At 34.9% G+C, this 26,354-nt stretch overlaps 4 protein-coding genes across 4 annotated transcripts; 3 read left to right on the forward strand and 1 right to left on the reverse strand.

Annotated features, from left to right (window-relative positions):
- Window positions 1-1,670: 1,670 nt before the first annotated feature.
- Window positions 1,671-3,380, forward strand: LOC104888139 (peroxidase 5). The gene is made up of 4 exons (XM_010673013.3): window positions 1,671-1,844; window positions 1,965-2,156; window positions 2,696-2,858; window positions 2,962-3,380. Exons 1-4 carry the CDS (start codon window positions 1,671-1,673, stop codon window positions 3,378-3,380), a joined length of 948 nt encoding a protein of 315 aa, XP_010671315.2.
- A 1,169-nt stretch (window positions 3,381-4,549) lies between these two features.
- LOC104888137 (peroxidase 5) lies at window positions 4,550-6,271 on the forward strand. The gene is given in 5 exon segments (XM_010673012.3): window positions 4,550-4,833; window positions 5,056-5,184; window positions 5,186-5,251; window positions 5,346-5,508; window positions 5,767-6,271. Coding segments are annotated over 5 exon segments (987 nt in total). The 5' UTR covers window positions 4,550-4,623; the 3' UTR covers window positions 6,186-6,271.
- Window positions 6,272-11,767: 5,496 nt separating this feature from the next.
- LOC125496070 (uncharacterized) lies at window positions 11,768-12,403 on the reverse strand. The gene has a single exon (XM_057393225.1). It carries the CDS (start codon window positions 12,401-12,403, stop codon window positions 11,768-11,770), a length of 636 nt encoding a protein of 211 aa, XP_057249208.1.
- A 4,139-nt stretch (window positions 12,404-16,542) lies between these two features.
- On the forward strand, window positions 16,543-21,171 carry LOC104888140 (peroxidase 5-like). The gene is made up of 4 exons (XM_010673014.4): window positions 16,543-16,906; window positions 19,175-19,366; window positions 19,471-19,636; window positions 20,595-21,171. The coding sequence occupies exons 1-4, from the start codon at window positions 16,670-16,672 to the stop codon at window positions 21,002-21,004; spliced, it is 1,005 nt and encodes a 334-aa protein (XP_010671316.2). The 5' UTR covers window positions 16,543-16,669; the 3' UTR covers window positions 21,005-21,171.
- The last annotated feature ends 5,183 nt before the right edge of the window (window positions 21,172-26,354 follow it).

The following is a 26,354-nucleotide window of genomic DNA, read 5'->3' on the forward strand; positions in this document are numbered from 1 at the left end:
TAGGTGCGTTGAGCTTCTGTCATAAATTAAAGGTCGATTATCAAACTGACTAAAATGATGGAATCTCCTTCCAACTAAACTTACCTTATGTGGGTTTGCCTCATAAGACAGGTAAATTCTTAAGTCGCAATCATATGTTGCAATTTGATGTATATATTTCTTAATTACTAGAGTTATTACTTTTAGGTGTAAACATGGTAGGGCTACAATTTAACTGTGGACCTAAAGTACTTGGAAGTCTAATGAATGAACAACTAACCATGTAAATTAAGGAACCAAGGATGTCTTGGTCACAGGTTCGAATCCCCCTTCTCCTTCTTTGTAATTTGTACTGCTTTCGTGATTCATATGGATAAAAAACACATGTAAACGGTTAAAAGTTTATCAAAAGGTAGATTCTAAGTATAGTTTTACCCAGATGTTTTTAGAACTGGTTTTGGTAAAGGCAACTACCATCGCCCCATAAGGATAGGAGTTAGCTCAAGTGGGTAGAACACTCTTCTTTGGTCCCTGCGGTTAGGGGTTCGATCCTTACCCCCAGCACTATGCTGGGGTATTTCCTTAGTATAGCATGCCTTACCAACCAATGTGTTGGTGTTTCCTACAGGCTAGTAGCCTTGTAGGGGTTAGCCATTGGGCTGACTTAATTTCCTAATCAAAAAAAAAAAAAAAAACTACTATTGCCTCATGTGGTATTTTTTCCAAACTTGATATATATATTTTTTCATTTGCATTAAAATATAATAAAGCAAGCTCAACGTTTAATAGGTATAAATATAATAATTGAACATCTAAAGCATGATTAAAAGTTAGTTGATATGTTAATTGTACTATAATAGCAAGATGTCACAAGTTTAAATCTTGTACATTGTCAAACACGTTTTTTAATATATTAGTATAGATATAAAGGTGATAAAACTATACATAAGGGAATTATTAAGTGGCCCATTATATTGAGATGGACCAAATTAGATGTGTTACTTGTTATTTTGAGAAAGAGGTGATATTGATTTAGAAATTGCTTTATAGTAATTGATGATTAATGCTATAACTAATCTAACAAAAATTATTAAAAGATGCTGTCTAATTTTAATATAAAAGTAGACCTAGTCACTAAATGGATTAAATTAGTCACGGAAAGAAATTAACCTAGTCGCTATTGGGCTAATTATGTAGTAGATATTGGGCTTACCATATCTAATTTTAATTTAAAAATAGACGGTTTCTTACAAGACAAACTCCTAATCTAAAAGGGGTGGTGGAAGGGGTTCAATAATTTAGAAAAAAAAAATACTAATCACTCACTCAATCCAGAAATAGTTGCCACATTACTACTTACTAATTCAAATGACTAATCCAAATAAGAAAAAGTCCTTAGCCATAATAATAGGTAATAAATAAATTGGCTTTAGCATGAGAATACTTTGTTTACTGTTAGAGACAACTAATTTACGTTAAAAATAGTTAGTCGAAAACAATTATGGGGGCTAGTCTAATTAGCCAATTTAATTAACCCATTTGTGCATATCTTTTTCTACTATAAATTCCTGTGAATTTGTTAAGCAACAAACACAAACTTGTTAACAATTCTAGAGATATTATTGCATCAAAACATTAGAAAACAGAGAGCTAACTTTCTCATAATGATGAAGCTAACTTTAGTAATTATAATGGTATGTTTCTTAAGCTATCACAATGAAGCAACACTACAAGTAGGATTCTATCGTGACAAGTGTCCGTTCGCCGAAGCTATAATCAAAGACGAGGTTACAAAATCCTTCCTTAAAGATCAAGGGATTGCTCCTGGCATCACTAGGCTGCAATTCCATGATTGTTTCGTCAGGGTAACATACATACATACATACGTACATACATATATAAGTTGTTTATTCATGCATATGAGAGTAACTTCTTGAATAAAATCATACGCATATATGTATTATGTTGTTGAACTTTTTTGGCAGGGTTGTGATGGATCAATCCTTATAGATTCAACCCCAACAAATCAAGCTGAGAAGGATGGTCCTCCCAACGGAATCACAGTACGAGGTTTTAACGTGCTCGACAATGCTAAGGCTAGAATTGAAGCAGTGTGTAACGGAGTTGTGTCGTGTGCTGATATTCTTGCATATGCTACAAGGGACTCTGTTGTACTTGTAAAGACATCCATGATCCACCTTAAGTTCTTTAAATTATATTTCCTCCGTTTCATAATACTCGCTACATTTTCCATTGTGGAAAGTTTCACATTACTTGGTACACTTTTTTTTGGGCAATAAACTCTCTCTATCTCTCTATATCTCTCTCCTCTCACATGGGTCCCTTTTCTTTTTACTCTTTATCTCTCTCTTCTCCAAAAATTACCTAGTAGTCCATGAATTGAGAAGTGTAGCGAGTAATATGGAACGCAGGAAGTATTTACTGTTAATTACGCACTTTGGCAGGTTTTAGCATCTTATGAAAAAAAAAAGACATTTATCATGTAGGACATTTTCAAATTTGTGTCAATGAATATTTAATAAGATCAACTTTTCATATTTTTTGCTAACACATTGTTAAGATATTAATGGTAAAAAATGTGCGATGAAAACTGTAAGAGTAAAAACGTTGCATATCTTAAAAAACAGAGGGGTGTACTATGTCTAAACTCTAGATCAGTATTCTTGTGCATAACTATTGCTTTGCGGATGTACAGACAAAAGGACTGTACTGGGATGTACCAGCAGGAAGAAGAGATGGAAGGATTTCAAGAGCATCAGAAACTTCAGATATCCCTACTGCTTTTTTCAACCTTGATCAAATCACTCAATCTTTTGCAAAGAAAGGTTTAACACAGTCTGACATGGTTGCTCTGTCTGGTTAGTCTATGATCCTTTTTTCGTATAAAATCGCGCCTAGTAAATATTCCCATTGTCCCAGTTCAGATTTAATCAGCTAACTTTCGTACATTCTATAATGCAGGAGCACATACAATTGGTCGGTCACACTGTTTTTCATTCACTGACAGACTTTACAGATTTGACACAAAGATGATGCAGGACCCTAATTTGAACCCATATTATGCACAGTTTCTGAAGCTAAAATGTCCTAGAGATGTGCACGGAGTACTGAACCAAACATTGGTTGTTTTCATGAACCAAAGTCCTCTTCTTATGGACCAGAGCTACTATGGAAATCTTCTCAAACATGCTGGTTTATTTATGTCAGATCAGGTGCTCCTAGACAGCCAGAAGACTGCACAACAGGCGGCAATTTACGCAGCAAATGGTTTGATTTGGCAGGCGGATTTTGTTAAAGCTATGATTAAGATGAGCCAGATTCAAGTTCTGACTGGAGAACAAGGCGAGATTCGAGCTAATTGTAGGGTGATCAACCCATAAAAGGGCGGCCTACTTTGGTTAATTAGCAAAATTTGCTGCATTTTCTATTGTCACTGTAATTTAATCCTGCTTTTACTACCGCGGATTCTGAATATAAGTAACCAGATATATTTCCTAACAATGAGTTCCTAAACTAGTCCAGCTAAACAATAAACGTTTTTATTATCTGAGAAGAATGAAAATGTGATTACATCATTACTGAAAATAAGCTAAGAGACAGTTTATAAAGTACTGTCATTATATGAGAGGAATCTAGAATATGTCTAGAGTTAGTTACAGCAGACAGGGAGTTAGTTACAACAAACTGCTGAGCTCGCGAAGTAAGAAATAATCAGCTGCTTCTCCCATCAGCAGGAGGGTCATGATCAGCATTGATCCATACATCAACAAGGAACAAATATAACTTTCTGATTATTAGGTAGAAGACCTCTTTTCTCGGCGAATCATGCGCAAATGTTAAACTAAAACCAAAAACAATGAATTTTACACATCTCAAAATAAACATGATCAATGACATACATAATATTGATGATATTGCTTTTATGTCAACTTATAATGCATGTGTCTTTCAAGTTTCAAAGATCTTGTTTAGCTACAATTCAATTATTTGTTCCATACTGCAAATCAGAAACTCTTGTAACTTGTAATTGGCTATCAACTGTCGTACTTGTAGAATGCATATTGGGACGAATCCATTAGCATCTTACTTAATATCATAGAAAGTTTATATACAGTCAAAGTTAATAGATGAATAATGCGAAAGTAAGCAGTTGCAAGTATTGCAAACCGCAAGAAGTATATAGCACGAAGTCGATCATGTAACAAATGGGAATCTATTGCCTTCATATAAAGAACAAATTACCCTGAAAACTAGTACTATTAACATATTCATGTCATTTTGTAATAAGCCGCGACTATAATGAAGTTGTGATCCTATATAATGATATAATAGGAGTACAAGTAATTCTTATACTAATGGATTTTTCCTTGGCCATTCATTTAAAGTATACTATTCATCCATCAGCATCAGCAGACGACACAAATTGGAACAGCATGGGAATGACTTACGGTTACAGTTGAAGACAAACACAATTATTTGCTGCATAGCAAGTTGAAAAAATAAGGGTGGCAAGTCCAATTGCCTAATACATACGTTTTTCTGCTATAAATTCTCAAGAATTCGTTGATCAAAAAACCCAAATCGATTGCTAACAATTTTAACTGTTGCACTCTTTCACTTCTTATGTACATAAAAATGATGCTAACTTTGTTTATTGCAGTGGCATTTTTCTTAAGCTCTCCCATTGAAGCAGCTCTACAAGTTGGATTTTATCGCGATAAATGTCCCTCTGCTGAAGCTATTATAAAAGAAGAGGTTTCAAAGTCTTTTGATCAAAACAAAGGAATTGCTCCTGGCCTTATTAGGCTGCATTTCCATGACTGCTTTGTCAGGGTACGTAAAGTAAAAATACACAACTACTAATGTAGTTCTCGCTTGTATCTAAATTCATGTTTTCTCTGTTTCAAAATACTTGCAACAACTATTTTATTCAGAAATATGGTTACAATTTGTGCGCCAAACTACTTGGTGACAAATCTGACAATAAAAAGAAACAGAAAGTATATGACAATATTCACGATCATAAATGTTTAAATTTTATGTTTGTTTTGATAGGGTTGTGATGGATCGATCCTCATAGATTCAACCCCGACAAATCAAGCTGAGATCGAGGGTCCACCCAATGGAATCACAATACGAGGTCATGAAGTGATTGACAATGCTAAGGCTAGAATTGAATTAAGCTACATGTAAAGGGGTTGTTTCGTGTGCTGATATTCTTTCATATGCTGCAAGGGATTCCGTAGTAATTGTAAGAACATCTTTCCTTACGTTTTTACTAAAATTTGGACAATCAACTATGTACATTAGTCTTCTTATGCAGAAATTATTGTTTGGGCATGCAGACTGGAGGACTATACTGGGATGTACCAGCAGGAAGAAGAGATGGCAGGATTTCAAGAGCGTCAGAAACTCTAGACATCCCTGCTCCATCTTTCAACCTCGATCAACTCACTCAATCTTTCGCGAACAAGGGCTTAACACAGGATGATATGGTTGCTCTTTCTGGTATGTCTCCGTCATTGCTTTAATTTTTGCTCTAGATTTGTTTATATTGTTTAGTTGCTGCCACACTTCCGCACAAGTCCTAACACATCCTGCTGCAGAGTTGTGTGCCTAGTTCCTCAGACCTTACTCATTGTTTAGATACATTTTCCCCTGATAAAACTACCACATCATGACTCATGTAGCCCAAAAATGACAGGAAGCAATAGCATACCAAATTATCTTGATCACAACTAATTTTCGTACATTATATGCATACAGGAGCACATACAATTGGGCGCTCACACTGTACCTCATTCACCAACAGACTCTATAACTTCAGCTCCACGACAATGCAGGACCCGAAACTAAGCCCAATCTATGCACAATTCTTGAAGCAACAATGCCCCAGAGATTCTCAAGGAAATGTCAACCAAGACTTGGTTGTTTTCATGAACCAAACCCCATATGTTTTCGAATCTAGCTACTATCGAAATCTTTTCCAACACACCGGTCTATTTACCTCTGATCAGGCGCTTCTAGACCGCCAGGAAACTACTCGAGAGGTTGCATTATATGCAGTAAATAATTTAGCTTGGCAGAGGGACTTTGTGCAAGCTATGATAAAAATGAGCCAGATTGAAGTTCTGACTGGAAATCAAGGAGAGATTCGAGCTAATTGTAGGGTCATTAACCCATAACAAAGAATAGACTACTTGGTTACATGGCAAAACTTGTCACATTTCCTGCTGCTATTGTATTTAATCCTGTATTACTAATATCAATCTTAATATGTGGATGTTTAAGCAGATATGTTTCCTTAACCAAGAAGTTCCTGAACTGTCAAACTGGAGAAGTAGGAAAGAGTTTAGGCCATATTCGCTTCAACTAATAATAGTACATATTCAATAAAAACAAGGTGTAATCAGCAAGTATCAGTGTTAATCAGCAGTGCAGTTTCGCTCAGCAAGAAATTAGTTTTAATTAGTAAAAATTGGTGAACTGTACTAGGCAACACACTAAAGAATCGGTACAAAAATAAATTTTTTCATTAGCAAAATCAGTTTAAGAAATTAAATTATTCATTAAGAATCAGGTGATGAGATAAATATGGTCTTGTACACAAGTTATTTTAACTAAATAAACCCAATAATAACTCGAACAATCCTGTCTATAATAAAAATTAAAAAAACCTTTTCTATTTCAACCTTGAACCTAATCGAATATGGTCCAAGACACAAAGACGAATCTAAGACACACCTTTGACAGTTCATATCTTTAATTATGTACTACTAAAAATTACAAAAAGTTGATACTTTTTTGTGCAAAAAAGTCTATACTTTTAAATGTACATATTAAGACGATTCTAACAAGATACACATATGTATAGCTATAGTATCAAATATTGATAATTTATGGTTAAAGTTTAAGAAGTTTGACTTTTAGAATTATACTTCATGTCATTAAGCCACACAATCGTTCTTTTAAAAGAGATGGAAAAAACTAGAAAATATGTTGTTAAGCGATCGAGAACCTACATAAAGCCTCTCTCGCCGCCAGTAAGGCAACTCGGCTTTTTTTTTGTATTATCGACTTTCATTCTCTAGTATATGACTAGATCCACCACTGATATGGCGTACAATGAGTTGTGGTGAAGTTGAAGTCTTCAAATTAAAGCCCACAAATTCAAGTATGATGAAATACCTATTCTCTATAGAACGAGGTAAATATCATGACTTTGTGTTAAAGTTGATACCTTGAAACTTCGTCAAAATCGGTTTCCGCAGGCCTGCCCGCCCCGATTGGGCGGGTACGCCAGATTGGGTGTCCGTCGCAAATTACGATCGGACGGACGTCGCCTGATTAGGCCCGCGATGTCAGTGGCTTGAGGAATTTGCTCGCTCGATCGGGCAACTTAGCTTTTACACAGTTTCGATTTTTTCCGTTTTGAGTTATCTTTTAGGGTATTGTACGGTGTTTCTTATGTTTTTTTTGAAGGGTTTCCTGGTGTTCATTATGAAACATACAACTTTTGAAACACTTTTAGTCTCTAGTAATTTTAGGACTCCTTGTATTATTTTCTCTAATTTTCTCCATTATGGGAGAAGCTCTAATCCCCCACCGGTAGACATAGGTCTATTTTGACTGAACCACGTAAATCTTTGTATTCTTTTTGTTTATCTTCTTTATTGTTTTTCTCATTCTTATTATTTCATTAACTTATTCCGCATTAGTCAAACTACAACACCCCATTTTCTAACACTTTGTTTAACAATTAGAAGATCACTAATCAAATAGCTCATAAGTCACAACAGATTGTTACAATTCATAAGCTGAATTGTATAAAACTCAGAAAAACTCAATGAAGAACACAGGAGATTTTCTTCCTTCACTGCTCTACATTGGGAGCTCAGGACTTAGAACTAATTTCATTGATGGAAGAGTTTCTTACAGTATATTTACAATCTATATTTCTGAATGAATAAAATGTAGTAAACTCTTAACTATTTATACAGAGAATAGAAGAAAGAAAGAAAAGAATAAAAGGGAAAAGAAACAAACTGAAAACATAACAGAATAGCTAACTACTTTGTAACAAACTAACTGAATGTAAGATGAGGTGGTTTGTGTAGTGCTGAGCTGGCTTGTACTAGCAGCTTCAGTAACATTATATTTACACCCCCCCTCAAACTTGGCAAGGTGACAACCATGCCTAGTTTGGAAAGCAGATGAGTGAACTGCTGAGAAGGGAGGATCTTGGTGAAAACATCAGCAAGTTGGGAGGTAGTAGGCAAGTAAGTCAATTGAAGAAGACCTCCAATACTTTGTCTCTGGTAAAATGCACATCAATCTCAATGTGCTTTGTCCTTTCATGATGAACAGGATTTTTAGCAATATGAATTGAGCTTTGATTGTCACAATGAAGAGTGACAGGTTTAAGGTTAGTAACTCCAAGTTCTTCAAGTAACCTGACCAACCAAGTAACCTCTGCAGCAGCAGCAGACATAGCTCTATACTCAGCTTCTGAAGAGCTTTTAGAAACAATGCCTTGTTTCTTAGACTTCCAACTCACTGGAGAGTTGCCAAGTAATAAGACATAACCAGATATGGACCTTCTGGAGTCAATGCAAGCCCCCAATCTGAATCAGAATAAGCTTGCAAGACTAGATGATCAGAAGCATGTAAAAGAATACCTTGACCCATAGTAGAAGCAACATACTTGAGGACATGAATTAAAGCATCATAATGAGGTATTCTTGGTTCTTGTAAAAACTGACTCAGATGTTGAACTGTGTATGCCAAGTCTGGTCTGGTGTGAGTAAGGAAATTCAGTTTTCCTACCAAACACCTGTAGTGACTAGGATCACATAGAGAACACCTTCAGTGGCAGAGAGTTTAAGATTGATAGGCAGTGGAGTGGCAACAGCTCTAGTAGGAGTGATGCCAGTAGTGGAGATTAACTCTTTGGTAAACTTCTTCTGGGTTAAGCAAATACCAGAAGGTAGATAGCCAATTTCAATACCTAAAAAATAACTCAGCTTGCCAAGATCTTTGATACTAAAAACATTGTGTAGATAGCTTTGATGTCTTCAATCACAGAGAGATCATTACCAGTGATGATAATATCATCCACATAAACAGCTAGGATAGTGATGTTGCCAAAGAGTGCTTAAGGAATAGAGTAGTCATTTTTAGACTGAGTAAAACCCTTCAAGAGAAGCTCTCCCACAAGTTTATCAAACCATTGTCTACTGGCTTTTTCAAGCCATATAGTGATTTAACAAGTTTACAGACCTTGTTATTAGGATTAGGAACACCTTCTGGCACCTTCATATAAACTTCTTCTTTGAGATCACCATGCAAGAATGCATTGTTAACATCCAATTGAAATAAATCCCAACTTCTACTAGCTGCCAAAGCAATCAAGCATCTCACAGTGGTCATTTTAATGACTGGAGAGAAAGTTTCTTCAAAATCAATTCCCCACTGTTGATTATAACCCTTAGCAACCAATCTGGCTTTGAAACGTTCAATGCTACCATCTGACTTATGTTTGATTTTGTTATACCCACTTGGAGCCTATGGTTTCTTGGAAGGAGTAAATCTACCAGAAGCCAAGTGTGATTTTCTCCAAGGCTAAGATTCTGCATCATAGCAGCTACCCATCTTGGTCAGTAATCTTCTTTATAGAAACTGTCAGTAAGAGTTTCAGTGAGAGAAATAGAGCAATGTGAGAAGGAGAAGATATGAGCAAAGAGCACACCAAGAAGGTGTAACAGTTGCTGTAGACATACATAGTCAGATAAATGGAGGAATATGAGTCTAGAGCTCTTTCTGAGAGGTAAAGATAAACTGAGATCAACTAAAGTATCATTAGAAGATTCAAAAATGTAGGAGATCAACAAAAAATCATTAGGAGATTCAGAAGCTGTAGAAGGAGAAGGTATAGGGAAGTAGAAAGAAGTGGAAAAATTGGAAGACATCAGTATACTTCAAAAGAGAATGAGTGTAATCAGTAGTGTGTAGAAGAACTGGAAAGATGAAAGGAATTAGGAAGTAGAATAGTGAAAAGGAAAGTGTTGCTCTTTAAAAACAACATCTCTAGATACTGTAATTTTAAAAGTATCTAGATTAAGACTTTGTAAGCCTTTTGGCCAGTAGGATAGCCAATGAAAACATGTGGAGAAGCTTTAGGTTGAAACTTAGAACGATTGTGTTTAGGAGTAGAAACAAAACATAGGCAACCAAAAGTTCTCAAATAGTCTATATGAGGACTATGACCCAAAAGTTTTTCATAAGGACTAGCATTTTGCAGAACTGGAAGAGCATCCTATTTATAGATGAACAGCACATAGATACATTCTCCCCAAAATTTGGAAGGTAGTTTAGCTTGAAAGAAGAGAGCTCTAGAAACTCAAGAAGATGTCTGTGTTTCCTCTCAACTACTCCATTTTGTTGAGGGTATCAGCACAGCTCTTATGATTAATGATGCCTTTATGAGATAGAATGGTTTGAGGGGTCCTTCACATAATTCAGGAGCATTATCATTCTTATGTATTAACAGATGCTTGAAAAATGATTCTCTATGTATTGAAAAAATTGAGGATATAGTAATAACATCTGATTATGTGCAAAAGAAATACCCAGGTCATCCTGGTTGATATCTACAATGGTAAGAAAGAACTTACACCCATTGTGAGTAGCAATTTTAAAAGAGCCCCACACATCTACATGTAACATATGGAAGCATGTGTAGATTTAATGCTACTAATAGGAAAGCTACACCTAGTTTGCTTGGCTGAAGACATATTTGACACAAGCATCTAGGTAGTTTTATTGTCAAAGAAAGGAAGAACATGATAGTTGGAGGCAGGTAGATGCCCCATCCTCAAATGCCACATTTCACCTTATTCACATTATCAGCAGTGTTAACCAAAGCAGTAGAACTTGTTTTGCAGCAACAAATATCCAAGTAGTACAAACCATGCTTGAGCTTACCAAGAAGCTGGGCCTCATTGAAGGGCCCTGTATATGACAAGTAGCATTGTAAAAGTGGCAAAACAACCCAAGTCAGTGCAGAGTTTAGGTATGGAAACAAGATTAAACCTAAACTCAGGAACAAATAACACATTTGTTAGATGTATGCCATTACTCAAATGAACCAAACCTACATGAGTAACTTGACTTGCTTCCCATTAGGAATTGTAATGAAATTATCAGAGGTGCTCTTTATATGAAGCAAAAAGAGATAAATCATGACACATAGGTCACTAGCTCCACTGTCTACTATCCATGTAGTATTGAAACAAGAAGTGAAACAAGAAGTACCTGCAACATTTGCTGAAAATGTTGTCTGAGCACTATTAGAACCAACATTTGTTGTTGTTGATTCATCATTTGAACAAAGATATCATACTGTTCAGCTGTGAGAGAAACATTCCTCTCAGTGGATCATTATTCTTCTCTTCAGATGAAGTGAGAACTGTAGCAGCATTCTTTCTGAAGTAACTAGTTGGTATCCAACTATCTTGTAACACTTCGTTTTATATGTCCTGACATATGACAGTGGTCACAGTAAAGATTGCTATTCCATCTCTGTCTGTCATTCTGATTATTGTAATTGTTGTTGAAGTTTCTGGATTGTCATTATAATCAGGATATTCCTCTTGGCAACAGCAAAAGCCATATTGTTATCCTCTCTGTGAATTGTTATACAATTGTCTATGCTTTTCTTTTGCATTAGAAGCTATAAGCATGAGTGATGTGAGGTAAAGGTGATATCTTAGGATACTTCCTCTGACAACTTCATATCCTTCATTAAGCTCATCATGAATTCTATCAGCCTTCTATCTTGCTGTGATTTCAGAAGTTTCCTTGTGATCAAACATGTGCAATTCGTGCATTCACATATTGGAATTGGATCAATAGAGTCAAGTTGATCCCAAAGCATTTTCAACTTTGTATAAAATGCAGAAATGCTATCTTGACCTTGTTTAAGATCATTCAATGATTGTTTTAAAGAAAACAATTGAGTTCCAGAAGATTGTCCATACCTTTCTTCAAGATTGTTCCATATTTCACTAGCTGTACCAAAATATAGCACACTTCTAGCTATATTCTGATCTAGTGCACCAAGTAACCATGAAATTAACATGTTATTACACCTTTCCCAAGCATTGAACAAAGAATCTGTAGAACTAGGTTTTGGAATTGTTCCATTAACAAAGCCTATCTTATTTTTCGCAGATAAACTGATCAACATTGATCTTTTCCAATCTCCATAACAACTTCCATTGAATTGAATAGAAATTAGTTTCATACCAGGATTATCTGAAGGATGAATATAATATGGAGAACTAGGATTATTTTGTGAGTTTTGTGTACTGTTTGCAGAATTTTCAGTGGATTGAGTTGACATTTTGAATAGAAAAGAATTTTAACAATCTGAATTTATGAATAATGAAGATGAATTCAGATGAAACAATGAAATCAGAACCACAAATCACCAAACTAACACTACAAAAAAAAGCTTATATAGCGACGGATTTTTGGAGACGGATATATATCCGTTTCTAATTTAGAGACGGAATATTGATAATCCGTCTCTAAATTTATTTAGAGACGGATTTTTTGAATCCGTCTCTAAATTAGAGACGGATTTAAAAATTCGTCTCTAAATTAGAGACGGATTTTTAAATCTGTCTCTAACTTTAGGGACGGATTTTAAAAATCCGTCCCTAAATTAGAGACGGATTTTAAAATCCGTCCTAAATTAGAGACGGATTTATCGAAATAAATTTAGAGACGGATTTTGAAAATCCGTCTCTAACTTAGGGACGGATATTGATGATCCGTCCCTAAAGTTAGAGACGGATTTAAAAATCCGTCTCTAAAGTTAGAGACGGATTTAAAAATCCGTCTCTAAAGTTAGAGACGGATTTAAAAAATCCGTCTCTAAAGTTAGAGACGGATTTAAAAAATCCGTCTCTAAATTTACATATGAATATTTTATTGCACGTATTTAATTTAGAGACAGATTTTCAAAATCCGTCTCTAATTTAGGGACGGATTTTTAGAATCCGTCTCTAATTTAGGGACGGATTTTTAAGAATCCGTCTCTAATTTAGAGACGGATTTTCAAAATCCGTCTCTAATTTAGGGACGGATTTTTAGAATCCGTCTCTAATTTAGGGACGGATTTTTAAGAATCCGTCTCTAATTTAGGGACGGATTTTTAAAATCCGTCTCTAAATTTAGAGACGGATTCTAAAAATCCGTCTCTAAATTCAAATATGAATATTTTATTGCGCTTCTTTAATTTAGGGACCGATTTTAAAAATCCGTCTCTAAGTTAGAGACGGATTTTAGAAAATCCGTCTCTAAACTAGAGACGGATTTTAGAAATCCGTCTCTAATTTAGGGACGGATTTGAAAATCCGTCTCTAAATTAGGGACGGATTTGAAAATCCGTCTCTAAATTAGGGACGGATTTTTGAATCCTTCTCTAATATTTCTTCTACATATTACCAATATTATGTAGAGAAGTATACAAGTTGTATTTGGTGTAGTTGGTTGGAGCTTCTTCTCGTTTCTTTGAGGTTACAAGTTCGATTCCTACGAACAGCAATTCTTGCGACTGTGGAGTCTTCTTATCCTTTCCCTTGTAGAGCTGAACCGGGTTTACTTAAGGGATATTCCTAAACGGTAATAATGAGATCAACTTGAACTAGGTAGGTAATAATAGGTGATTAAATATAATCATGATAATATTAGGAATTATCATGTTGTTAATTTCGTTTATATATTTTTTATATTTTCAGCGAATTTAGAGACGGATTTCGAAAATCCGTCTCTAAGCTTAGAGACGGATTTCCTAAATCCGTCTCTAAACTTAGAGACGGATTTCCAAAATCCGTCTCTAAACTTTAGAGACGGATTTTTAGAGAGGGACAAGGGTTTTAGAGAGGGACAATATCCGTCTCTAAATCCGTCTCTAAGTCCATATAGCGACGGATTTGACCTATTTAGGGACGGATTTTGTCCGTCTCTAAATGGACTTTTTTTTGTAGTGTAATTTCATTCAAGAATCTACAGATTATTATAGCAGAGAAGATTTTAATAGATGTATGAAAGAATATTTATGAAGAATACCTTCATAACATTCGATTGATTTTGAGGCTTAATCAATTTCCAGAATCATATTCTGGTGCTCTGATACCATGTTACAATTCATAAGCTGAATTGTATAAAACTCAGAAAAACTCAATGAAGAACACAGGAGATTTTCTTCCTTCACTGCTCTACATTGGGAGCTCAGGACTTAGAACTAATTTCATTGATGGAAGAGTTTCTTACAGTATATTTACAATCTATATTTCTGAATGAATAAAATGTAGTAAACTCTTAACTATTTATACAGAGAATAGAAGAAAGAAAGAAAAGAATAAAAGGGAAAAGAAACAAACTGAAAACATAACAGAATAGCTAACTACTTTGTAACAAACTAACTGAATGTAAGATGAGGTGGTTGCTGTGTAGTGCTGAGCTGGCTTGTACTAGCAGCTTCAGTAACATTATATTTAACACAGATTATATTAGTTGTTCCTACAAGTGTTATGTGTATCAGTATATATCACTACAGCAAATTGTTGATCAATAGTGTAAAATGATCGATAGAACATCAACACAATCTATTATTATATATTGAGAGAAATGGGAAAAGTAATTTAGACTACTATACTTTTGAGTTTTGACACCCTTAGCACACCCCATTACTACAATGGGAAGTTGGGAACATTATCATGCATTATGTTATGTTGCGTTCTCAAAATGGATTCTTCGAGTGTTGACCTTGAGTTATCTTATAAGTTATATCCCCTTCTATCTTTCCTAAATGGAACTCAAGTTGTTTAGCATCACATACCATGGTTCTTAAATCTTATTAGCTCAAACACAAAAATACTCATAGTAAAATCTTAGTGCTAAATATGAGGGTGGAAGTCTGGAAGATTAGATAAAAGACAAAGGCGGCTAAAGAAAGCATAGTAAAACTGATTAATCTTAAGTATTAATCTCCATATATGAAGCTAACATAGTAGTATATACTTCTGATCAGTTTTCCTCCACTTATTAAGTCAAAACACAGTGGACACTTTCGGATTAATCCGTAAGCACAGCCACTTTCTGCGGGTCAATAGCATTAATTAGCACTTACTAAGCTAGAGTGGCTGTAAATGAGCACAATCAAATAAATAATTGCAGCCCCAACAAATCCTCTTTGTCTTATCTTCCCTTCTTGTCTCTAAGCTTTTGAACACTAACTAGTAAGTCACCCGGATGATATCCCGGATGGTTGCGGGTCCAATATATGACATCTGATGAGCAATTATTGCGATTAATTTACGTGTATTATTAGTTTAAGGGTTATGCTACATGCAGCCCTTAGAGTTGCATATAGGATATAAATACACTACGTAAAATGGAAATAAGTTGTAAATTTATGAATTTTTTTTGCATCAACCGATGTAATAAATGATCAATTAATGCAACTTATTTCCATTTTTAGCTTCTTATATACAGTCCTAAGGGCTGTATATAGCTTTTCCCTTAATTTAAGGTATGTTCTTTTCACCTTATTTTAGTCGTCATAAAAAATATAAAAATAAAGTTGAGATAAAGTATAATATGAGTTAGATAAGCTCATTAACATTCACAAGCGGGTCGAAAATGATGATCGGACTTTGGTGGGGAGGGTGGCTTTAACGTAAATCGCCAATACCAAACATAAAACAAAAGTATGGAAAAGAACCACAACTCAGTTAAAACTTAGTAGAAAGTCTATTTTCATTAATTGTGATATAGCTATTTTACTCAATGCACACGCACTGCACACACTATTTGCGTAACTGGATAATAGTATTAGAAGATAAAACCTAAACAAAGAACTAAAAATATAAAGTAAAGTACAGAAAACATCAAAGTGGTTTAGTCTCTTCTCTTTCTTCAATGTGGAACACTCACATGTGGTGGTTAATGGGATTCAACACCCCCCTCACATGTATTTAGAGCTAACTGAAAAGGTAATCGAAAATAATCATCTTTAGGGTTGGACATCCTGTCAAGGTAAAACCTTATCGAGTTGCTTGATTAAAGGTCCGGTTTAGAAGAGACCAGGCCATAACCCGAGCTCTGATACCATGTTAATTTTCAGATTATATGAAATGGGTATGGGTAACCCAATAAGGAGGAGGAGAGTTTAGCACACTTACAAGCCCAAAAGATCCCATCCTAAAATCAATAATGATGATAAAATGAGTAACTCCTAAGCTTATAAAGTAATTTAGTCTCTCCTCTTTCTTTAACGTAGAACACTCACATGTGGTGGTGATCAATGGGATTATATTCTAATTTCTAACATACTGGCTGACATGAAAAGTATCACATGTTTGATAAACTATATTGCCCGCACTTTCAAAATAATATTATAGACAACAAGTATACTGCATCTACATACCGCACTAGGAATTAAGATGATGCAACATTAATTAATCAAAGATTACGATTATGCAAATATAAATTTTATATTGTTTCTCTTCTACTATAAAATCCATGCAAAGGTACACAAGATCTCCAAAGCAAGTAAACAGACATTGTCAGAAGTAAAAAAAAACACACACACACAAAAATGAGCCCAATTATTAGCAAATGTCACCAAATTTCCACAACTACTATAGCTTTTGTAAGCTTGGTCTTGTTAAGTCTAAGTGGTTTCTTAGAAGCTGACCTTCAACGAGGGTTTTATATGCAGTCATGCCCTATGGCTGAGTTTATTGTCAAAGATGAGGTTCGACAAGCATTTTTCAGTGACAGGGGATATGCTGCTGGCCTTGTGAGGCTGCACTTCCACGACTGTTTTGTTAGAGTAAGTTAATAATATTCTCACCGGCCACTTTGTTCTCTTCGCCTTATTTTTACTCATTTTAAGATAAACTAAGATAACTTCGAATTAGTTCAGATAAGTTCCGATAAGTTTTTATAAGTTTCGATGAGTACTGAAGTTTATGAACGTACCTTAGATTCATGAACATTGGATATTTTCTACCTTGCTAGTTCTGTTCAGAGATCAGCTGTTACTTGTTAGTACGCTAATCTCTTTCAAGAGCTGACTTGTATTTGAGCTGATTAAGGGATAATATTATATTCCTAAACTTGGATTTTTTTTGTTTGTAATTTCACTAACCACCTTGCATTGTACGTAAAATAAGAAGAAACCCACCTTAGCAAAATGCCACAAACTAATTAAGGGTCCAATAAGATAAAAAGGCGGGACATATTGTATACGTTGGGTGTACAATATTTGTAAAATACTCGGGATGACATAGAATTCAACTTTATAAAAGAGTGACTAGTTTTTTGCTCGGATAATGTCTCGGGTCAATTACAATAAACAAATATGTTATTGTTTTTAAATTTCATAATTTATTTTGCTACTTTTTGTATTTTTGTCCATTAAGAAACTGAAAAATTTACGTCACGACTTGATAATTAAAAAAAAATAAAAATTGAAAGGTTTGAGTTTGAAAACAATACCTTAAAAAGAATTGTGAAAGAGAATATGAAATCAATATTCTCTTGTAAGTAAAGTAATTAAGAGTGTTAGAGATGTATATACTTGTTTAAGACTTTTTAGTTAATTATAATTATTACAAGACTTCATTATATTTTATTTGAAACATTAGACAACAAAGTCATAGTATATTGATGGTTTAACTCTTATTTTTCATTTCAAAGGTCACGTGTTCGATACCTTGCACTTACACCTTTAAAAAAAATAAGGAGTAGACATAAACATAAAACATTTGCATTAGAAATTTGAATATAGTGCCACATGGCACATAGGCTTTCTTTCGCACACCTTTTAATATATTTGTATAGATTATATACTCCCTCCGTTTCATTTTAATCTACACACTTACACTTTTCACGCATGCCAATGTAAAATTTTAAGGACATATATCTTTAGTTTTGTATTTTTAAAAATTATAAAAAGTACATATTAATAAAATACATACTAAGACGAATCTAACAAGATCCCACATGACTATATTTTTATTCACGTATAAATCACAAACGAGGGTCAAAGTGCAACTTGTGAATAGTGTAAAATGTCAAAGTGTGTAGATTAATATGAAACGGAGGGAGTATATTTTAGAAATTAGGGGTAACTAAACCCCTTTGCATAGGATTAATTACATGTTGTATACAACTTTTTTGTGACAAAAAGAGCAAAATCATATTAGAAAATAGGGTTAAGATGATGCCTAAAATGAAAATAAGATGTGAATTTATAAAAAAATTACACATCAACCGACGTAATAAATGATCAATTAATGTATATATATATATATATATAATTATATAATTATTATATATATATATATATATATATATATATATATATTATCTTCTTATATGTGTGGCTAAGGGCAGCATATACCATTTCCTTTTTATTTAGTTAGTGAATTTTTTTTAGATATTGTTTTGAATTTTTTAATGATAAAAAAGGAGTTTGGAGTCGACAAGTTTAACCACCTTGTACCAAACATATATGCTATAGCAACTTGAAGCAAATGCGCCGTGTCGTGTAGTTTCAAGCAGAATTTTGTGGGGTTGTGTGGCATATGATTAAATGGAGGGCTAAAATAATGTCAGTAACTCTATATTTCTTCAAATATATTATTGATGTTAAGGAGGCATAAATAATACTACTATCTTGCTTCTGGGAAGGACAATAATTAAAGAAAATAAACAAGAAATTTATATACTATATGGTACAACTCCACACTCATTTAACTAGAAGATTAGTCAAATTATCCTACAACGGTTATTCATGAAAATCGGGATGAAAAAATGTGCAACAAAGTAACAAAGCACCTAAAAAATAAGTACTTGGATATAAATCGAAAACATCGCCATCATCGATCAGTAATATAGTGATAGAGTATTAAACTATTTCCGGGACTCCAACCATAAGCTTAAACTTTTGGTTGAGTTGGTTATTTGACATGGTATCGGAGTCAACGTGACATAAAAGTCACGGGGTTCAAATCTCATCCACCCCTCCTTAAGTGAAGTCCACACTTGTGTATACACAATCTAACATGGAGTATATTGGTTATCGTAATTGTAGGGATGTGATGGATCAGTTCTCCTCGATTCAACTCCAGGAAACACAGCCGAGAAAGATGCAGCAGCTAATAATCCTAGTCTACGAGGGTTTGATGTCATCGATAATGCAAAGGCTCGACTTGAAAATCTGTGTCCCGGAGTCGTGTCGTGTGCTGATATTTTAGCCTATGCTGCTAGAGACAGTGTAGAAATGGTAACTAATAAGCTAAAGAAAATGGAATAGTTCTTATATATGCCGTTATTTTGATGTTGTAGTAGTTGTTATGTATTAAATGGTGTGTTTTGTCATTTATGTAGACCGGAGGATTTGGCTATGATGTACCTGGAGGAAGAAGAGATGGTAGAGTCTCCTCATCTTCAGAAGCCACCAGGAACCTGCCTCCACCATTTGCCGATGTCGATTTACTCACTAAAATATTTGGGAGCAAAGGATTAACACAAGAAGAGATGGTTATTCTATCTGGTAAGATGGATCTAATGATAATGAAAAATAAGTTTCTTTGAACATAGTAATAATCTATAAGGGTAATTTTATCTTTTTAAAAGAGTAGTAATTAAGTAGTTAGTAGGAATTAAAACTATCCCGTTCCGTTACAGAATGGTTGTTCTGTAACAGATTTTGGATTTGTCGTTCCGTGAAATCCCGTTACGGAACGCTATAATAAAATTCACATACTTCTCGCCGCGTTGTCTGTTCCGTAACGCGAACTCGCTGCGTTAGAATGCTTTACCCCCGTTACATCCGTTCTTTTCAAACATTGGCCAATTTTTTTTTTATGATTTATTTATATAGTTGAGGAAACATGATATTCTATTAGATTTGATTATATTATGTTGTAATAATGCTTTGTAAACCAAAAAAAAGCAAATAAGGTTAAAACGTAATAATGTGAATTTTTTAGAAAAAACCCGCGTCGGCCGCGAAACGTTCTATTTCCCCGTTACAAGCCGTTTTCGGGACAACGCGACCGTTCCCGCAAATGCAACCGCGACTGTGTTTTTTTCCCCAGGACTTTGTACTAAGTATGAGTAGTTGAATGAAAAATTGCAACACAAGGGGTAGTTTTGTGCAAATTAGCTTAGTTTAAGCATAATAATAGACCAAATTGTCCAAAACTTAATAAGGTGCCTTCTCTTCCCCTTAAAACTTATCTAAACTGAACTTATTATACCTGATTGAACCTGATTAGTCTTGATTTTATTTCGTGTTTACCTGATTCATGATTGGACTGTATTGGCTTTAAAACTTACATTTCAGATGTTTTTTTTTTTTTGTCTGGATTATGTTATTTAGCTTGCTAATAACAAGCTACCTACTAGCCAAGAGATCTATGCAGACATATATTGTTCTAGGAAGTTGATGAGCTTCAGCTTAATGCTTGAATCTAATTAGTTATTCACGTTGAATTTTCTGTCTGCAGGAGCTCATACCATAGGTCGCTCTCACTGCACTTCCTTCAGCAACAGGTTATACAGTTTCAGCACCACAGCAGCACAAGATCCCAGCATAAACTCTGCTTATGCCGCTCAACTGCAGCGTCAGTGCCCAGCAGGGAATGCCGGTGCTAACATTGTGGTTCCGATGGATCCAATAAGTCCCACAATTTCTGACACTGCTTACTACCGGAACATCCTGAACAACCGCGGCTTGTTCACATCAGACCAGGCGCTCTTGTCAGATTCTACTACTGCAAGCCTAGTTACTCTGTATGCAAGAAATCCGGGCCTCTGGGGACGGAAGTTTGCTACTGCTATGGGGTCGATGGGTCAGATCGGCGTCCTCACAGGTGATGAAGGGGAAATCAGAAGCAACTGTAGGGTAATTAACTAAATGAAGCTTTGATATGAAGGTTGTGCTAAGCACTGAAAGCAATAAAATGACAGTAGTATATGGTTTTTCAGTTTACACTTTACAAGAATTACAACACAGTTTTTAATGGTTGTATATGTAATATGTCTCATCTAGTTCTCCAAAGCTATCTATACATATATTATGAATGGTACCCGTTGTTAAATCAATCTATCCCTTATTTATTAGTGTGTTTCACTGCATGTTAATCTCATACATATAACGAAACAAACATGGTCACAACTCACAACTCACAAGACTTGGACCCTTGGGCCGAGGGCCATGAGATCAAGAACTAATTAACATTATCAATGACTTATTCACTAACTTAAGGGTCCTAAACAGTGCCGTCTCGTTTATAATTGGGGCCCTGTACGATTAAGAATATATGAGGCCCTCAATTCAAAGTTTACAAGTAAGAATTTTACTATATAAAAGAGAAATAAAAAAAATCTTGAGCTTTAACTTACTATAAAGTTATGTCGATTTTAAAAAAATATATATTGTCATAACCAAATAAATTATTTCCTCTATTTCTAAATAAATACAACACTCTGACGTTGATGTTTATCAATGTACTATTTTGACCGTTTATATTTTTAATTATCACTTAGCCTATATAATACCATTGATATTTGGAGAATACATATTTTGATAAAATCTAACAACGTTGTACATACTAAACTTTGTTATCATATATATGTTTCATTTGTTTCTTTTTAAGTGCAACAGTTTGACTTTTGTAATATTTATACACCTTACCTTAAGCTTATTTCCCTAATATAGAAAATCATAAGTTATTATATAATTTTTATTGGATGTCTCAATAAATACTTTCATAATATCAACTTTTTAATATTTTTATTAATATATATTTAGAGATATTAACAGTCAAAGTTGTATATTGATAAGCATGAAAGTCAAATTGTTGCACTTATTTAAAACTATAGTAAGTATATTAGCAAAATATTTGATTCAAGTAACACTTAAGTAGTGAAAAAGTCAAAAGTATTGCATTAACATTAATTTAGAAATAAAGGAATTGTGCAGTTTGAAAATTTATTTTTGAGAACTAAATGATACTAGAACTAGGTCTTGAAGATTTACTTCCTTTCAAATAAAACAAACTAGAAGCTTTACTTCAAAAGAGCTTGAGGAATTGGTCAGGATTCTATGAAAATTATATCAACAAAATAAAATTAAAGAAAAAAGAAAAAGGAGAAGGAGAATTAGAATTCAGAAATAGTTTAACTATTGTCATTGATTGGGTGAGGAAAAGATGGCAAGATTGGAACCAATGAATTGCAAATTCTTCTCAAGTTGAGGTTGAGGCCCCATTCATGTTGAGGCCCTGTGCAACAGCACAGGTTGCACCGGCACATAACCGGGCTTGGTCCTAAACAAGGCTTTCTATTCATGAGAAACTCCAACTCAAACTTGATTAGGTTAAATTTCGATTCGAGTTGGCTCAACCTGAATTCGGATCGATTCAAGACCTTAATGAATCAATTTGAGCAAGTTCAATTAGTTCAACTCAATAAGCTTGTCAATAGAAGAAAAATATTTTTTGTTTCTTTTATACTTTGCAGCCATATTAAGAAATTTTAAAGGTTCAATTTACAAATACTTAAGTTCATTCTTTAATTTAAAACAAATAAAATAAGTTGGTACTTCTTCCGTCTCATATTAATTGATAGTAGTTGGTAGTCGAACATTTTTCATTGTTTTAGTGTGCTAGTGGGTTGTGGGGATTTAACATAAGAGGCGAATAAGTGAATTGTTTTGTAATTGATTATTTGGGTTCCTAATAAAGAGAGAAAAATAATATAAAATTATGGCACTGTACCATTTTAGGAATATATCAATAAATGTGGACGGGCAAATATAAAAGTGTATTGATTATTAATAGGACTGAGGGAATACTTGCATTGGTAACTTAGGCCGAAAATGAAATAGAAAACTGTGAGGCTAACAATACGAATATAATGTTCGAAAGGGTATAGTGGCACAAAAAAATCCTATATTTTTCATTTTTAACCCTCTTTGATTTCTCTCTACTCATTGTAACTTCGGCGAGGAGTGTCAAATTGAGACTTGAGAAAGTTTGCTCGATAACAACTTTTACTTAGCTGAAACTCAATCAAGACTTGACACTATTAAACTTGGACCAAGTTAAGTCGGCTTGATCGATCAAAGCTCAAATGATCAAACGAAAATTTCAAGTACATTTAGAGTCAAGTCGAGACAATTTAACAACTTACGCGAGACTTGCACGATTAGTACCTACGCTAATGTAACCTAATATAATCTTACATATATCTTCTCAAAATAAATATAATAGTAATAACATAAAGAAAAATTAAATTCAACGTAATCAATCATTCCAATATAAGTTAGTGATCGATCCATAAAATCATAATGACATCGCTAGAACGAAAGAAAAGTAGTAACAAAGAAATAGGTCCCAAATCAGCTTTGGACCGGGTAAGGTTGGGAACTAGGCAATCAATAAAATAGCCGCGTTTCCCCAAGCTGGTATAGGGTCATTTTGAACCAAGTTGATGTTTTTATATCTTCACCATAACTCTATTCTCTAGGTCAATTGAGTGGTGTCAGGTTGTGACCGGGTTGCGACGGGGCCTAACCTGAATCTCGAGCTTTTTTCGACTAGTGTCGACCGGCCCATTGGCTACCTCGAAATGAATATCTTATTTGTTGCTCATTCCAAAATGGCGTAATGTTAAACAAAGGCCACTAAGGAAGGCCTAAACAAGTGGATATCGACTGCCCAACTTAAACTAAGCCACTATTCAAAAAGTGCTTAAACACACGGCTGCCAATTATACTGAAAAACATGATGGAAGTTCATGAGCTCAATGCTTCCACTGAAAATTAGAATTAGAATACTACAATACGTATTAAGTCAGGTCACGTTGTCTAATATACTAAAGTATTAGGTCAATTTCATGCCCCACTCTTAAGTAAATGACAAAACCTACCACTAATTCCACATGTTTCATCATCCTATAGAATTATGTCAAGTCTCATTTGGGTTACTCAGAGTAGTCTGAGTAGATTATCACCTTGGAAATTCTTAAATGGGATCAACTTTTTGTCACTTAAAACTCTAAATTAAGATTAAGCTCCCATCAATCTGTACATGCATGTATCAAAGGTTCATTCTGTCGTAAGAAGAATTCTTAGTGGAGGTCTTCCACTTCATACATTTCATCACCATTATTGTATATAAATGTCATATATACATTTATAATGAAGTATTGCAGCATGTGAGCAATGATCACATGGTCCATACTCCACATAGTTATGCCATCGGTTGTCCCAACTAATACTATTTGTGTTGATACGGTGGAGATTCAGCTGGCGTTGAGGGGGATAAGTGATATTCATATTCTAATACACCAACATGTTGGATATAGATGATTATCTATCTATCAATGACTTGTACAATGTCCAGGATCATAGATGATAGAGTAGTCCTAAATAAACACTACTACATCAACTTCTTTTCAATAAACACAATTCGACGGGCATGTATTCTAAATCTATATGAAGTTGTGATTTTTCACCGTAAAAGAAAGTTTCAAGAAAATAAGATTTATACATATAACCTAGGTTGCGCAGGGACAGATACAGGAACGGGATTTGGGGACGGAAAATGACAAGATTTTGAAATTTTAGGAATGAGTATATGTGCCCATAGAGGATACGTATCGTATCGGGCACGGGTACGGGTACGGGTACGAGTACATGACTTAAAAGAAATACCCATGTTACATAACATATAACGGCCAATATGTCTCTTGCACTCTCCAATAATTATGCTCGGTAGCATGCAATAGCCTAGTAGGAAATTTAAGTTTTCACAATGCTCCAACATCAACTACTGCAATTATCACCATCCAAAAGAAATCATTTCTTCCTATAGGGTCCATAATTAACCCAAAAAATGTGAAGTCTGATACGTGCGTTTGTGCCCTAGTACCTCAAAAAAATGCTTTTTAGGTACTTAACCATCATTCCAGAATTTAAATATTTGCATATGTTGTATATCTACCATCACTAAATCAGTAAACAGTAGTAATCAAGATCAGTCGTCCTTGGAGACATAAGACATCATTCCTTTGTATTGACACTGGATGCAAACCAAATCTCTTATTCTCATATTGTTCCATGTTGGACCGCCAACGCACCCTCATACACACACTAGTATAATATTGTCCGCTTTGGGCCCAGTCCGTACAGATTTGCTTTAGGCACCTTTCCAAAAGGCCATCTCTTATCCTCATATTGTTCCATGTTGGGCCGCCGACGCACCCTCATACACACAAGTATAATATTGTCCGCTTTGGGACCAACCCACACGGATTTGATTTTGGGCACCTTCCCAAAAGGTCTTCCCTCAGTACCGTCAATACACCACGGGACCCGCCGCCTGATTACACCATCACCTACCACTATTCGTGCTCGACTACATGCCCACTCGATCCCCACGAGTTACAGGGCCAACCACCCGACCACGAACCATCTACTAGACCACGCCCTACTGGACAACATGCCCACTCGCTTTGAACACGAGTTACAGGGCAACCACCACTAATCTCAGGACAACCTCCGTTCAATACACACTCATACTCCATGGAGCCTCCCGCCCCGGACCGAACCGCCCGACTCTGATACCATTTGTTGGGCCACCGACACACGCTCATACACACACTATGACACTAGTACAACATTGTCCTTTTTGGGGCCCAGCCCGCACATATTTGTTTTTGGACACCTTTCTAAAAAGCCTTATACTAGTGTATTGAGCACTATTATATTAATAGCTCCTCCACTTCCTATTCTTTTCATATGAGACTTTGGAATGAATATTCCCAACATTCCATAAGATAATAGAGTACTAACAAGTAATATGCAGATTTGAATATTAAGTGACAACACAAGTGACAACTTACTAATTATACCAGATAAAATATAGAAGTATACACTATTAATCCCAAAATATACCCCTGCGTAACCACTACCATAGTAACATTGGCTTCTTGCGCCTTGTAAGTCAACAAAAGCAGGCATGAGTGCATGACTGCTTTGAGTAGCTAATCAGTGTTACTTTGACACCTTCATTTATCTCAAAAACGGGGTGTCGTATTGTGTCGTACTCGACACGACACGACACTTACTTGGATACTTCATCTTAAACTAAGAACTTGACTTTTTTCTACAAAATAGCCGAGCCACACTTGAACCCCCGTATCCGAGTAGACACTCAATTCATATCTGAGTAACATAGGAGCTCATACAATATTGCTTA

The sequence above is a fragment of the Beta vulgaris genome, chromosome 3, assembly GCF_026745355.1.
Source record: "Beta vulgaris subsp. vulgaris cultivar EL10 chromosome 3, EL10.2, whole genome shotgun sequence".
NCBI lineage: Eukaryota > Viridiplantae > Streptophyta > Magnoliopsida > Caryophyllales > Amaranthaceae > Beta > Beta vulgaris.